A 15,593-nucleotide genomic window follows, 5' to 3' on the forward strand; every position below is an offset into this window, starting at 1 on the left:
TGGAACAAGTAACCGAACTACACTTTCAGATGAGTTCGGTTACTTGTTCATCTCACGGGGCAACCGAACTACATCTTCAGATGAGTTCGGTTACTTGTTCTTCATATAAAGTAACCGAACTGTTCAAAATCCAGTTCAAATCCGGATCACTTTGAAGATTAACAAATATCCGGATCACTTTGTTCTTCATATAAACTAAATGAAGAATCATTTAGTTTTCTATATGATTATAGATTTGAATACTCAAACTTAGTGAACTGGAAAAAAAAATTATTTTCCATGTTTTTCTCCTTCATCCTCTCTAACTCTACTCTCTCAATAATTCTACTCAACTAATAATAAACCCATCTTTTAATTTAATCTCACTAATTGTTTTTAACTAATCATTCACTAATCATAATCTAAAATTAATTAAGAGGGTAGATTAGGTATTAAATAAATAACTAGATATGGGGTGATCTAGAATTACTTCTAATGCCTTTACCCAAAATAAAACCATGGTCCCCCAAAAAAACCATGGTCCCCAAAAAATCGTTCTTTATTTATGTTTTCAAATCTATTAGTCTAGATGTTCTGTTTTGATTTCTCTTTTTGTGTTACTCATTGTTGTATGGTCATTTTATATATTCTTTGAATACCGGTTAGTTTTCTATATGATTATAGATTTAGGATTGTCGGTAACTTTTGGAAAGCGTTGCGCAAGAAAGTAGAGAACTGATGGCTGTTGTATATTTTCTTACAGAGGCACGATGAATAACTATCCAAATCAATATGTGAACAATGAACGCTTGGAACCGAATTCGTTCTCCATACCTCAAATCATGATAAACATCTAAAAATGTATTGATTTTTAGAAGTACTGTCAGTGTTTATTTGCTCCCAGAATTCCAATTTGTTCAAGTTTTTGTTGCCGTATTAACCATGAGGGATATTTGGTACAATTAATATAGATTTTTCCATCTGTTTCCATATTGTATTAGCAATAATATGCGTACTAAAATATTGCATTTGACATCTGATTCCATATTATATAAACAATAATATGTGTACTAAAACGGTTATACCAGCTAAGATTGGATATTCTAGACGCAAAAGTGAAAATAAAATGATGTAATAATGATAGAGTACCAGTTAAGAAAAAGAAAATTTATATGTGTGCAAAAAAAAATTGTATCAAAGGGCACTGAAGCTATGTATCCCCATCTCCATTCGCCATACGTGCCTGGGGGACATCCTCAATGAGATATGCAAGTTCTCGTCCTGGTGGAAGGTCACATCACCCCAACTCTTCTGCCAGAAATTCTGAGGTAATGCTTGAAGCTGATATGAGTTAAAGAACAAACAAGAGAGAGGAGAGCACAAATGCGGAAGCATAAAAGACTACATTGATAATAATTCGATGTGATAACATTCATGGCTCAACAACCTATTTATATTGTTCACAAACTTGACTACCACTCAAGACACTTTCCTAACTAAGATCAAACTCTAAGCATAAGCACTTTCCTAACGTAAACCAATTTCCTAAAATACAAAAGACTTGTTTAACAAATAAACGTGTGTTACTTAACACACGTACTGTATGCCTTAACACCCTCCCGCAAGCGTAATGGGTGATCTTGAACCGTGAGCTTGAACCTGACATCAAGAAATTTCAAAGCAACCATAGAACCGGATGTGATTGAGTGAGGCTGAAGAAAAATTGAAAATATGACATAATAGAAGATTGAGAAGAAGAAACAATAGATGATATTAAAGAAACAATAGTAGATGATTAAAAGATAGAGAACGTGATTAATTAAGTAAAGAAGGTTAAAGAATAAGGGAGGCTGTGTAGTAGAACACAAAGTTGAGAAGAAAAGAGGATCGAGTAAATAAGGTAGTTGGGGCTAGTGGAGATGGAACAGCTTAAGTGGAGGTACGTATAACAAACAGATGGGAGATCAAGATTAATACGATAATGAAAGATTAACATGGTAGTGATCAAGATTAAGGAATAAGTGGTAGAAGTCGTGACAGAATAAGAAAGAGGTATGGACGAGATGTACTGTTGTGTAGAAAGAATAAGAATGGGAAACAGGTGGTAGTGATAAGAAGTTACAAGTTTGGTAGCGTGATGCGAATTCGGACATGGAAGAGAATACAGAGAAGATGACGGAGGACTCGACGTTATCTTGCTGCCGATGAAGGCTCGAGTAAACAGAGTCACGGACGATGACGGAAAGGAGTATATGGACTGAACTTAGGAGTTTGGTGATCGTGGAAGCTGAAGTAGATAATGTGGTTATGGTGGAGATATAAACAAAGAATAGAGCTGGTAGTTGTTGGCAGTAGTGACGAAGGAGTTAGAATATGTCATGGTGATCGACAGAAGATAAAGAGAAGTGGGAAGCTCGAACTGTTGTTGCTGTCGGCTTGGCTGCAGTGTATGATGAAGTTGGTGGACTTAGATGCTTTCGATGGAGAAATTGGCTTGATGCCATTGATGTATCAGTGAAGATGGACAACGAGGATATGTATATTGAGAAGAGCTGGGAAGAACAAGAGACCTTGCTGCCAGTAATGGTGATGATGGAGAAGCTCGTGATAATCACGATGGTGCAGTGAAGAGATGAAAATAGGAAATGATGACATCCATAGCAGTGGTGATTGATGGAAGACGAGTAGAGAAGAAGACCTCAATTGTTGTGATGACATTGATGCTGGAAGTTGTTGATGGAAGACACGGTGATGATCGAGTTTAGTTGTGTTGTACGGGATGAAAGGGATATAAAGGAAGTAACAAGGGTTTTGTGTTGTGGTTGATGGTGAAGACATGAATGGTTGGCAGTAGCGATGGAGTTTGAGCATCATTGGCGATTGACGAACAGAGAAGAAGTGATGCTCGGACTTGGAAGTTGGCTCGAGCTTGGTAGCGAAGATGGAGCTGATGTTGGAGCTAAGCTAATGGCAGTGACAATGAGAGATTAATGCTGATAAGATTGAGAAGAATTATTAAACACGGACGTGAATAAAGAATTTGATAATAAAGAATTGAAGAAGAAGATGCTAAAAAGAAGATGAATGGGAAGTTTAAGTTTTCTGTGTATGAAAAGAAAGTAGAGAAAGAGAGAGAAGGTGAGGATCGAAACTTGCTCTGATACCAAGTTAAAGAACGAACAAGAGAGAGGAGAGCACAAACGCGGAAGCATAAAAGACTACATTGATAATAATTCGATGTGATAACATTCATGGCTCAACAACCTATTTATATTGTTCACAAACTTGACTACCACTCAAGACACTTTCCTAACTAAGATCAAACTCTAAGCATAGGCACTTTCCTAACATAAACCAATTTCCTAAAATACAAAAGACTTGTTTAACAAATAAACATGTGTTACTTAACACACGTACTGTATGCCTTAACAATATGTGTGCATGAACTATGACCAGAGCATTGCATGTTTGGAAGTTAGGATCTTTCATTGAATACATACATCCCCGCTTCCTTCATGATTATAGGTTTGTGTTTCTCTTCATGTCAGGGTAATAGCGCAGATGAACGTTCTTACAGTAGGGCCCAAAGTCATGAGTTGCTTTTGCAGATGGAGTATGACGCAGACCGAGCATGGTATGATAGAGACAAGGGTAACACATCATTTGATGGTGATAGCTTACAATCTTGTTTTGAGGCTTCTTCCAGAAAGAAAAAAGCAGAGGTGGCCAAGAAACTGATACGTGCAACTTATTTTCTTCATCTTTTTGGTATGCAGTATTATTACATACATGATTACTATTTTGTTTAGTTTAGAATTAAGATAGCTTAACCTGGAAAAAATGGCAAAGGTATTAAACATGCAGTATTCTGGTCATTGTAGATGTTTCGTTAGGCTAAGTCCTATGGTCTTCTAATCTAGCAGCCAGATTGGTCATCCACGTCAGCTAGGGCAACCTCCTAAGTCCGATGGGATGGCTAATCTAGCTTCTAGATTAGAAGACCACGTTATCTGGAACCACTATACAAAGCTGTTTTGTTCAACGCATTAAATCTCAGCCGTTAGATCAGAAAATTAATCTCCCAGCGCTGAATCGTTCAGCGTTGGGACCACTTTTTGAACGCTGAATCATTCAGCGTTTCAATCTCGCTGCTAGTTGAACTGTGAGCAAATGTTAGGAGAGAGAAGTAGACAGAAGTAGTGCTAACTTTTTTCCCACACTTTTTTTTGATTTGCAACACTTTTTGGCCAATCTAGCTGCTCAACCTAGCCCATAGGGGTTAGCCTTCAAGGATTCTTCAGTTGCATATACAGCTATTTGTGGGAGTGTCTTTTTTCTCGTAGTATCCTCTATTTGCTGGTTGCTCTCCGTTCAAAAAATGTTTCCATAGATTGTTCCTTATATGGATTTTGTGACAGGTTTGCAAGGATGGGACAATGATGACACTTGGGAAGAGCAAAAAATTAACTCCAATAACCGCTGATAAGGCACGATGGGAGGACTGCCAGCTTCTGAGATCAGGAGCTTTTAGAGGAACAGTTGTGCTAACCGAGTTATTCTACTTGTTCATGGTATGCTATGCACAGTTTACATAATTCACCTCTTTAAGAAATTAATGGCAGTAATAGACTATCATTGTTTTTTATTCTCTTTTGTAGATTTTTTATACTCTTTTGTAGATTTAGGTTATTTTGTATTTTATTTTGTATGATAGTAGTGCAGCACTATTTGTATGTTCTTGTATGTGCTCGAAGCAAGCACATACAAATAGTGCTTGAAGCAAGCACATGCAAATAGTGCTTTCCTAAACTATCATTGGGTTATTTTGCTTTAAGTGTCTATTCTTGGTTACATATTTGTATGTTCTCAAGGTAATCGTCATGTACTGGTAACTATATGTACACCGGTAACCTAAGTTAAATTAAGGACTATTATATTGCTAGTTTAGGAAAGTTGAAGCGTACCAAATGCCAAATTGCATCTCATAGTTTAAAGTACAAACGAATATATTTTTTTTTATATACAAAGCATCCCACCCTTGTTTGAGCCAGTAAAAGCATTGACTTTTGGTATAATCTTGTGATAACCCACTTATAATCTCTATGTACAGTGGAGTGCTTACAAAAGTATTTTATGCATCAGTTGCAGATACAAAGCCTCCTTTTCTGGATGGAAGAGTTGTCTTCACGAAACAAGCCGATCCTCTAATGCCCTTGCAGGATTCCGCTTCCGATATGTCGATTATATCTTGCAATTCAGGTGTGACGGGAATGACAAACTCTTTTACCATGACTTATTTAGGTTTAAGCTCCTGACTGACCACAACCAAATGGTAATGGAAATGCAGAACGGAGAAAAAGATATGTTTACCTATAGTAAAGATATATGTGTTGTTGAGCCCATGATAGTCCCTCTCCTGGACCAGCCTTTTCCTCTCAATGGTCAGCTGCAGATATAAGAGAAACAAAAGCAATGAAAGATGGAACAATTACAACAGATAAAGTGATAATACAGTCTAACCGCCATCCGCATCATCTGCAGAGGTTGACGGTACTTACTGCCTGTAACATAAAACTCTATTTGAGCAAGTTCGAATAACTTCAGTTAAGTGAACCTAAATCAACAGGTAACTAGCATATGAAGGTCATATTAACTGTGACATTATTTCCAGTCGGGTTATGTTCTAGACTGCCATAACCATTAAGAATGGCTCTGTAGGCTGACTTAAAAAAGAAAATGCCGCTAGCAGCTGGCTTCCATCTCAACTTATCCTCACCAGAGAAGGGAATCCTACTTTAGGAATATCCTTAACAATAGCTTCATCAAAAAAAATATTGTGCCTGAGCTTATTTTAGGGTGGTTTCCTTTTCCTGTCAAAGTCTTGTTCTAGGATGGTTTCCTTTTCCTGGTCCAAGTCTTACTTTTAGGATGATTTCCTTTTCCTAGACCAAGTCTTGTTTTAAGATGGTTTCCTTTTAGGGTGATTCTTAGGAATTATTGAAGCCTATATAAGAAGGCACCTGCGTTATTATTTGGTTATAAGAAAAATTATTTGCTGCTGTGAGTGGACTGATTGTACACACACAAGTTTGTTTGTTGGATCTTTTGGTTCCAAGTCCGCTAGATTGACAGTGAGGAAAATTGAATTTGGTAAAGAGAAACCGGTGGACATGGAGGGAGGTTATCATGGGGAAATTGACCTGTACGCAGTGGCAGTGAGATTATCGAAATCAGATGAAGTTAGCTATGGAGGGTTATGTGTTCCTGGAAAGGATAGAGTGGTTTCTAGAACTCGCGAGAAGAAATCTCTTCTAGGTTTGGATGTGCTGGCGAACGCAAAACGAGAATTGAGAAGTGTTGGAAAACATAAACGAAGAGATTTCAGGGATGATACTATTTCAGAGAGTAGAAGTGTGAGGCAAAGATATGATGGCACTGGTCAAAGGTACCGTGAAGACTCCCGGAGAGAGCGAAGCAAATATGAATGTCCGACACCTGGAAGATCTGTCTGGGATGATGGAAGATGGGAATGGGAAGACACCCCAGGTAGAGATGGTCATTCAACACCTAGTAGGAGGTACCGGCCTTCACCAGCCCCAATGCTTGTTAGTTCATCACCTGATGGTCATTTGGTGTCCCCATGGCTGGGCGATGCACCATCTTATGCAAGGTCTGCTGCTTCTCCATGGGACTATGTAACCCCATCTCCAGTCCCGATACGTGCTTCTGGGACATCCTCAGTGAGATATTCAAGTTCTTCGAAGGATAATGGTGTAGATGAACGTTCTTCCAGTAGGGCAAAAAGTAATGAGATCACAGAAAAGTTGCGTTTACAGATGGAGTACGATGCTGATCGAGCATGGTATGATAGAGATGAGGGTAACACAACTTTTGATGGTGATAGCTCATCAGCTTTTCTTGGGGATGAGTCTTCTTTCAGAAACAAAAAGGCAGAGGTGGTCAAGAAACTGGTTCGCAAGGATGGAAGTTTGATGACACTTGCACAAACCAAAAAATTATCACAGATGACGACTGATTATTCACAATGGGAAGACCGGCAGCTTATGAGATCCGGAGCCGTTAGAGGAACAAAGGTGCAAACCGAAACCGAAATCGAAGATGAGGATGAATGCAGAGTTAATCTCCTGATTCATGATATAAAGCCTCTTTTCCTGGATGGAAGAGTGGTCTTCACGAAACAAGCAGATCCTGTAGTGCCCTTGAAGGATCCCACTTTAGATATGGCGATTATATCACGCAAAGGATCTGCTCTAGTCCGAGAAATCCATGAGAAACAAAGTCAAAATAAATCTCGTCAAAGGTTTTGGGAACTCGCGGGATCAAATCTTGGTGATATCCTGGGTATTGAAAAGACAACGGAGCAGATCGATGCAGATACTAATGCAGTTGGGGATAAGGGTGAAATTGACTTCAAGAAGGATGCTAAGTTCTCCCAGCACATGCAGGTGAAGGGCGAAGCTGTTAGTGAATTTGGCAAGTCAAAAACTTTACTGGAGCAACGTCAATACCTGCCGATATATTCTAGGCGTGATGAGTTGATGCAGGTAATTCGTGAAAATCAGGTGATCATTATAGTGGGAGAAACTGGGTCAGGAAAAACAACTCAACTTACACAGTATCTGTGTGAAGAGGGATATACAACAGAGGGAATTGTCGGTTGCACACAACCAAGGCGTGTTGCAGCAATGAGTGTTGCAAAGAGAGTCAGTGAAGAAATGGAGACTGAGCTAGGTGATAAAGTTGGTTATGCTATTCGGTTCGAAGATGTGACTGGTCCAAATACAAAGATAAAGTACATGACCGATGGAGTACTTCTACGTGAGACACTAAAGGATTCTGATCTCGCTAAATATAGTGTCATAGTCATGGATGAAGCACATGAAAGATCTCTAAATACGGATGTGCTGTTTGGAATTTTGAAAAAAGTTGTTTCTCAGCGTCGTGACTTTAAGCTCATTGTGACATCTGCAACCCTGGACGCTCAGAAATTCTCCAACTTTTTTGGAGGTGCTCCACTCTTCGAAATCGAGGGGAGGACGTTTGACGTTGATATCTTTCATAGTAAGTGTCCTTGCGAAGACTATGTCGAAGGTGCCGTGAAGCAGGCCATGTCCATTCATATCACGTGCCCTCCTGGTGATATCTTAATTTTTATGACTGGTCAAGAAGAGATTGAAGCAACTTGCTTTTCCCTACAAGAGCGTATGGATGACCTTGCTTCCACCACCAAGAAAGGGGTTCCTAAACGGGTTCCTAAACTGTTGATACTCCCAATATACTCCCAACTTCCAGCTGATCTGCAAGCCAAAATCTTTCAAAAAGCTGAAGATGGGGCGCGGAAATGTATCGTTGCAACTAATATTGCTGAGACGTCACTGACGGTGGATGGTATCCTGTATGTGATTGACAGTGGTTATAGTAAGATGAAAGTGTACAATCCTAGGATGGGTATGGATGCACTCCAAGTGTTTCCAGTCAGCCAAGCTGCTGCTAAACAACGTGCAGGTCGTGCAGGCAGAACAGGCCCAGGTCAATGCTACAGGCTTTACACTAAGTCTGCTTTTGATAAAGAAATGCTTCCGAGTCCTGTACCTGAGATTCAAAGGACTAATCTTGGTAATGTTGTTCTATTGCTGAAATCACTGAAGATTGAGAACCTGCTGGATTTTGACTTCATGGACCCGCCACCTCAAGATAATATCCTCAACTCGATGTACCAATTGTGGATACTGGGTGCCTTGAATAACGTTGGGAGTCTGACAGAGCTGGGGTGGATGATGGTGGAGTTCCCATTGGATCCATCACTTGCAAAAATGCTTCTAATTGGAGGACAACTTGGATGCTTAAACGAGGTGTTGATAATTGTGTCCATGTTATCAGTGAGCAATGTATTCTTTAGGCCAAAAGCGCGTGCTGAGGAAAGTGATGCAGCCAGGGAGAAGTTTTTTGTGCCAGAGTCTGATCACCTGACGTTGCTCAATGTATACCAGCAGTGGAAAGCAAATCAATACCGTGGTGACTGGTGTAACGACCATTATTTGCATGTGAAAATATTAAGAAAGGCCAGAGAGGTGAGGTCACAGTTACTAGACATTTTGAAGACCTTGAAGATCCCACTAACCACGTGTGGTCTGGATTGGGATGTCGTACGTAAGGCTATATGCTCTTCCTACTTCCACAATGCTGCCAGACTAAAGGGGATCGGTGAGTATGTGAACTGCCGCAATGGGATGCCGTGTCACCTTCCTAAACATAGTGCTCTGTATGGACTGGGTCACTCTCCAGATTATGTGGTGTATCATGAATTGATTTTAACTACCAAGGAATATATGCAATGTGCAACGGAAGTGGAGCCACAGTGGTTAGCGGAGATGGGTCCAATGTTTTTTTCAGTCAAGGATTCAGATACCTCGATGTTGGATCACAAGAAGAAGCAAAAAGACGTGAAGACTGCAATGGAGGAAGAGATGGAGAATTTGAGGAAGGAGCAAGCAGAAATGGAGAAGGTAAACAAGGAAAAAGAGAAGCAGAAGAGGGCTAAGCAGCAGCAACAGATTTTAATGCCTGGATATACCAAATGTTCGTCCACTTATCTAAGACCAAAAAAGTTTGGATTGTGAATATGTATAAACTGAAACCCTTCATTGAGATTTTAATCATTTCTGATATTACTTTGTATCTTGTTATTATGCTATGAATATCTACGGACTACTCTTGTTTAGTTGAAATCTTATGTATTACTCTTGTAGCCTGTTACAAGCTACGATGCTATGCTAGTTTGGATTCTAAGTGCTACTTATTCCAACAAATTTTGTTTCCAAAAAAAACAAGACAAGTTTATTTTTTGAGAAAATATTGGTTATCTTAATTGCTTATATTTTATCTTTGATATTTTTGGAAGCAAAATTAGTTGAATCAATTAATATGAAAAACACATGTCAATTCCTGATTTGTCCCTCATGCCCCCATCAAAGAACGCCCACATCAAAAATTTATCCTGAAATATGGTTATCGAAGAAGAACAAAAATAATAATTATGATGACTTGAGTAAAAAGATTAGGTATGATTCTTTGGGCATTGGGTTACCGGGGCCATTTGGGTATACGAGGAGTGGTAGGTTTCTGTTCTCTGGGTATATAAGTGGGAGAGCAAAATTTATATTTATGATTCAGAAGCTTCATTCACGGATATTGATTTTGACAAGGTTGTTTCTGAAGTAATCCGTCACAAGAACACCTTAGTTTCATTAAAAGTATTAGGAGAAAAGAATACAAAAACAATGGAATCTAATGAAAGAGCAAGTTCAAGTGAGGTGATAGATAGCACTGCTTAGCCTTACAAGCATCAATTCGAAGTAAGATATCTTTAGGTAAGTTTAGACTAATACCCTTCATTGACATTTTAATCATTCTGAGATTACTCTTGTTTACTCATGTTATTACGAATATCTATGAACTACTATTGTTTAGTAATGATGTTATAATATCTATGTTGCTATGTTAATGAAAAGTTTGGATTTAGAAGTACGGGGTTGACTCAACATATTCGCCCGATCCTCAGAGCATGACGAAAATGCAATTTGACCCGTAATACTAATCTGACTTAAACCCAAACTAACTTAATTGGACCAGATTCTTCTTTAGACATATATATCAGACCGAAACTTTATAAAGTAAAAAAATTGGGTCGGAGGAACTAAATTCATCTCCTTTTCTCTATCAAACCACAGAAAAAGGCGATATGTTTCCCCCGTTGGTTTCATGATGAAGAAGGGTTTCATGACGAAGGATGGATCTAACAATCTACCTCTACCGGATGAGATGATACAAGACATACTGGTTAGGATACCAGCTGAATCAATTCTAGAGTGCAAGCAGGTATGTAAACTGTGGAGAGATCTTATTCTTCATCCATCCCTTCTGTCAGTTATACATCAATCATCTTGATTCTGCTGATAATTCAGGTAAGCTATGCTTTATTTTCCTCGTTTAATTGGGGCCTCCTAAAAACAATTAGGGGCCCTGACCAATTTATACACACTCCAAAAAATCTAGGGGGTTCCAAAAGGTGGTGAAAATACCATTTTACCCTTTCTGCTTAAAACCTAATTAACCCTAAACATAAGGCCCCCATTCAATTTCTAAAACCAAAATCAGTTTTCTCCCCTCCCCTCCCCCCTCTCTCCCACTCGAGCAGTCCCATTTCCACCATTGACGACCAATTTTTTTTTCTTCGCCGATTCATCATCGTAATCGTCGATACGAAAAACTCAATCGACGATTAACTTCTTCCACAGACATGGCTCAAACCAATGAGTACAAAGGAAAGTTTGGTAACCCTAAATTGGTAGAGAAACCCAAATTGAAGATTAATCTCAAAACCAAGGTTGCAGTATCAAGCCGGGAAGAATTAGAAGAAGAAATGACGCTGATTAGAAAGTAAGTGAACTAAGACCCACTTTGTTTTGATTTTTTCTTGAGTTTTGATTGTGAAATTGAGTTTTGGAACCGATTTTTTTCAGTTACAGTGAATGGGTCGTTACTCTGTATTTTCTTAAAAATTAACGATTCTTCATATGCATGTATACACTATGAAAAATCGTTAAGATGTATGAAGTTTTAGATAACGACCCAAATTCTGCTACTACAAATTTTTGCCCTAGATTTGGGTCGTTACCTCTGTAATCGAATCTGTTGACGACCCTAATTCTGTTACGAACAGTCTCTCTGTCTTAATAATTGGAAGTGTCGTCAATATATCTATCCGAGTCGTCATTGAACTCTTTTGGTTTATATTAGAGTCGTTACCCCTATATAGTAACAGATGACGACCCTAGTTGCAAAACAAAAATACTCACTGTCTAAAATATGGATATGGTCGTCACATTTTTTGTTAGAGTCGTCATATTTTCTGTGAGAGTCGTTTTTGTTTTAAAGAATAAGGTGATGACCCTTGTTTTGATATCATGAAACACTTGACTTATTTGTTCCTTTTTTGTGTATGTACAATTGTAGTAAAAAGAAAGACAAGAAACACATGCCCACTCCTCCTTCCAAACCTCCCCGACACACCAGATACTTAAATGCTGGTCCATTCCGAGGAAAAAAGCCGGATGAGGTACCCTTGTCAATCAACGAACCAAGAGACCCAAATAATGATTAGTTGGATTCGTCACCTTCTTCCACCCCTGTTGTATCTGCTTCCGGAAGCGATGAAGAAGAAATTAGGGAACAAGAAGAGATTTATGATGATGATGACGATGGTAACGATGGTAATGGTGGTGGTAATGGTAGTTCTGGCCTAGGTGATGGTGGTGGTGGTGGTGGTGATGATGATGATAAGGAGGAGGAGGAGGAGGATGAAGGTAATGATGGTAAGGGTGTTGGTGGTGGTGATGATGATGATGATGAGGAGGAGGAGGAGGAGGAGGAGGAGGATGAAGGTAATGATGGTAAGGGTGTTGGTGGTATTGATGAAGATGAGGAGGAGGAGAAAGAGGATGATGAAGGTAATGATGGTAAGAGTGTTTATCATGATGATGAGGAGATAGTGGAAGAGCAGGCGAAACCGTCGAGACAGAAGGATAGAAAGCCAGTTGCAGAGAGCGCGAGACACATTCCCCCCCAACATTTTCAGCTGGAAGAAAGCAAGAGGAGAACCTAAAGATGGCTGCAAAGTTCTATTTGGATATCTCAGATCGTGGGATCGTACCATCTACGAAACAATCGTAACAATCTCAACTTTGCTTTTATATTTGATTTGTTGATGTTAACTTTCATTTTATTTTTTTATATTTACTTGTTTTTTCTTTTGTAGGATCATAAGAATGCCGTACGTCTATTCAGGCGGCAATCTTCTTATGTGAAAATGTCCTTGTGCGATCTAAAAGATGAATGTGAAAGAGTCAAAGAGATTATTGAAAACTCTTCTCTGTATACTGCCGTTGTGAACTCTGTGATTACATATGACAAGGTTGCAGTATCAAGTTTCAGTGAGAGGTTTTACGGCGAAACCGATACATTCCAATTCCCTTTTAGTGAGATGGCATTGACACCCGATGATGCAGATCAGATATATGGGCTGCCGGTCGAAGGAAAGTCCACCAATGACAAGTTTAAGAAAAGGCTTAGTCGTGAAGAAATTTATGCATTAACCGAGAAATTTTTTGGCTGGGATCAAGAGACCACACATGGCCTTTTCGTGAAGGGAAAGAAATACCCGAAGAAGGAGTTCAAACTCGTAGATATTAGGGAGAAGTTTGCTGGAAGACTAATCAAAGAAAAAGTTGATGGTTTCTCTGATATGGAATGTCGTTATGCGGCGGCTGGGTATTTTTTGTACACACTTGCGTCGGTTATATTTCCCGACAGTAAGGGTAACCGGGTGAGTGTCAAGCTTCTTCAAATTTTGGATCCTTTAGAAGATGTGAACAAGTACTCTTGGGGGACTTTCATGGTAGCGCATTTGAATTGTCAGTTATCAATTGCATCTCGGGAACGATCTTCTCAAATTCATGGAAATACGGCTCTACTCCAGGTAATTGGATTGAACATTGTTGCCTCCTTTATTTATGTTTATTTGTTCTTTGAATATTTTTATACCTATTGGATTGTTTTATTTTATGTTTATTTGGTGTCAATATAGGTGTGGATTTACGATCGTTTCCCTTCATTGATCAAAGACAATCCCGACGTCACAATCAACCCATAATGGAACAAAACTAAACCAAGAGGGATTCGATACTTGTACAGTGGCTGTCAGGATAAGGAACAAAAGGATGCGTTGTTAGAAATGCGCCAAAAATTGGACAACATCACAGTTGAAGAGGTAAACTTTGATCCTTATAAGAATGACAGGGTGAGCGCAATGGAAGACGTCGTATATTACAGTGGCCCTCTATTTTACCCTTACGGATTTTCAATGTATAATTCGATGAGAATCATGCGTCAGCTTTGGTTTATTCAAGATTCACCCACACCGGATTATGAACCGCGATTCAAGCACAAGTTAGACAAACGTTAGTCTGACAACTCGGACTTAATGGTAGTTTACGAACCTGAACCTAAGACCAAGCATTGGGATGATAAGCACAAGCATGATATCAAGATAGACGTCTCTTATTGGGAGCATATGAATGAAGGACACGATTCCACAGAAGATTACTTGGAATGGTATGGACGCTTCTCTCACCCCCGGGTCATCCGGATAGATCCTCCCGACACTCGAAGGAGCAACAAGGTATCTTCCTCTGCTTCTACATCTGACAACAGAGATGATTCTACCATTCTTAAGCTTGTGGTAAGTATTTTATTTTTGAAATTTTGTTATTCATGTATATACAAATATAAGTTATTTAATATGAATTGATATTTGAATGCAAATAGAGGGAACGAATGAAGATTCTTGTCAAGGAATTTTTTTGCTCGGCCGACAAAGGAGAAGTGGTAGAACCTGAGCGACATCGTAAGTACGCTGATTATTGCAACCACATTGAAAATCCACAAGCGAAGAAAATGTTTGCCGATCTGGCTAAGCAATGTAAGAGGCCCAGGAAAACCCGGGAACAAATGAGACAAGAACGTGCTCAACAGTGTGAAGCAAGTCAAGGTGGAGGAAGCCAAGGTGAGGATAGCTCGGAGGATATAGAATATGCTAGTGCAAGTCAAGGCCGTAATTGGAGAAGCCGGACATCAGCTGGTGAAGGAAGTCAGGGAGGCCGAGGTGGAGGTCGAGGCTGAGGTGGAGGTCGTATTCTTGGATGAGTAGATGTTCTTATAATGTTTTAATGGACGACCTTTAGTTATTGTATACTTGAACTTATGTCTGTTTGTTTGTTTGGTTTTTGTTTGATACAACTATCTACTGCTGGTTCGAATGGATCCTTAAAACAATGTGGTTTTATTTAATATGTTAGTAGGTATTTTTTTTTTCAAATTACTGTTATAGTTATCAAATAATATATCTTCAAACAAATGATCCATCCTATGTGTCGTCATCCTATAATATAGTAAGCTGACGACTGTATACCAAATTGTTGAAACACATCAAGCGTCGTTATATTATTCATATAACGTATTAACGACGCAACGTAAAAATTAACCAGAGATTCACTTTTTTTTTTTCCATATATATACAGTCGTTACCATTTATATGGAAACAAGTGACGACTCTGTGTAACAAAAACATCCAGGAGATGAGCCAATCTTTTCCACCATAGAGTCATTAGCATAATCATATAGGAGCGTAACGACCCTTACTAAATTAAACCCAGAGAATTCTGTTTTTTAAGTAACAAGAGTCGTTACTTTTGATATGAAAATTAATGACGGCGCAACGAGAAATAATTACAGAAAGAACATATTTATTTTCATGGAGAGTGTCGTTATGGGTTATATGAAAACCAATGATGACCCTGAGTTACAAAAGATACGAATACACTTATATCATTAACGAAATAACACCACATAGTTCAAGCATCACATAAGACTTAATATGGATATTCTTGAATTCGACACATCAAGTGTTCGTCGATGAAGGTCTTGGCGCGACGGTACAACATGGTATATTCCTTGTGGTGAACGAACATTGTTTC

The 15,593-nt window shown here is 39.0% G+C and overlaps 2 protein-coding genes across 2 annotated transcripts; both read left to right on the forward strand.

Annotated features, from left to right (window-relative positions):
- The first annotated feature begins 6,149 nt into the window (after window positions 1-6,149).
- LOC113272346 (pre-mRNA-splicing factor ATP-dependent RNA helicase DEAH7-like) lies at window positions 6,150-9,620 on the forward strand. The gene has a single exon (XM_026522196.1). It carries the CDS (start codon window positions 6,150-6,152, stop codon window positions 9,618-9,620), a length of 3,471 nt encoding a protein of 1,156 aa, XP_026377981.1.
- A 1,679-nt stretch (window positions 9,621-11,299) lies between these two features.
- LOC113272347 (nucleolin-like) lies at window positions 11,300-12,664 on the forward strand. Its single transcript, XM_026522197.1, has 3 exons — window positions 11,300-11,439; window positions 12,016-12,118; window positions 12,422-12,664. The coding sequence occupies exons 1-3, from the start codon at window positions 11,300-11,302 to the stop codon at window positions 12,662-12,664; spliced, it is 486 nt and encodes a 161-aa protein (XP_026377982.1).
- The last annotated feature ends 2,929 nt before the right edge of the window (window positions 12,665-15,593 follow it).

Source organism: Papaver somniferum, chromosome 4 (genome assembly GCF_003573695.1).
Source record: "Papaver somniferum cultivar HN1 chromosome 4, ASM357369v1, whole genome shotgun sequence".
NCBI classification, from domain to species: domain Eukaryota; kingdom Viridiplantae; phylum Streptophyta; class Magnoliopsida; order Ranunculales; family Papaveraceae; genus Papaver; species Papaver somniferum.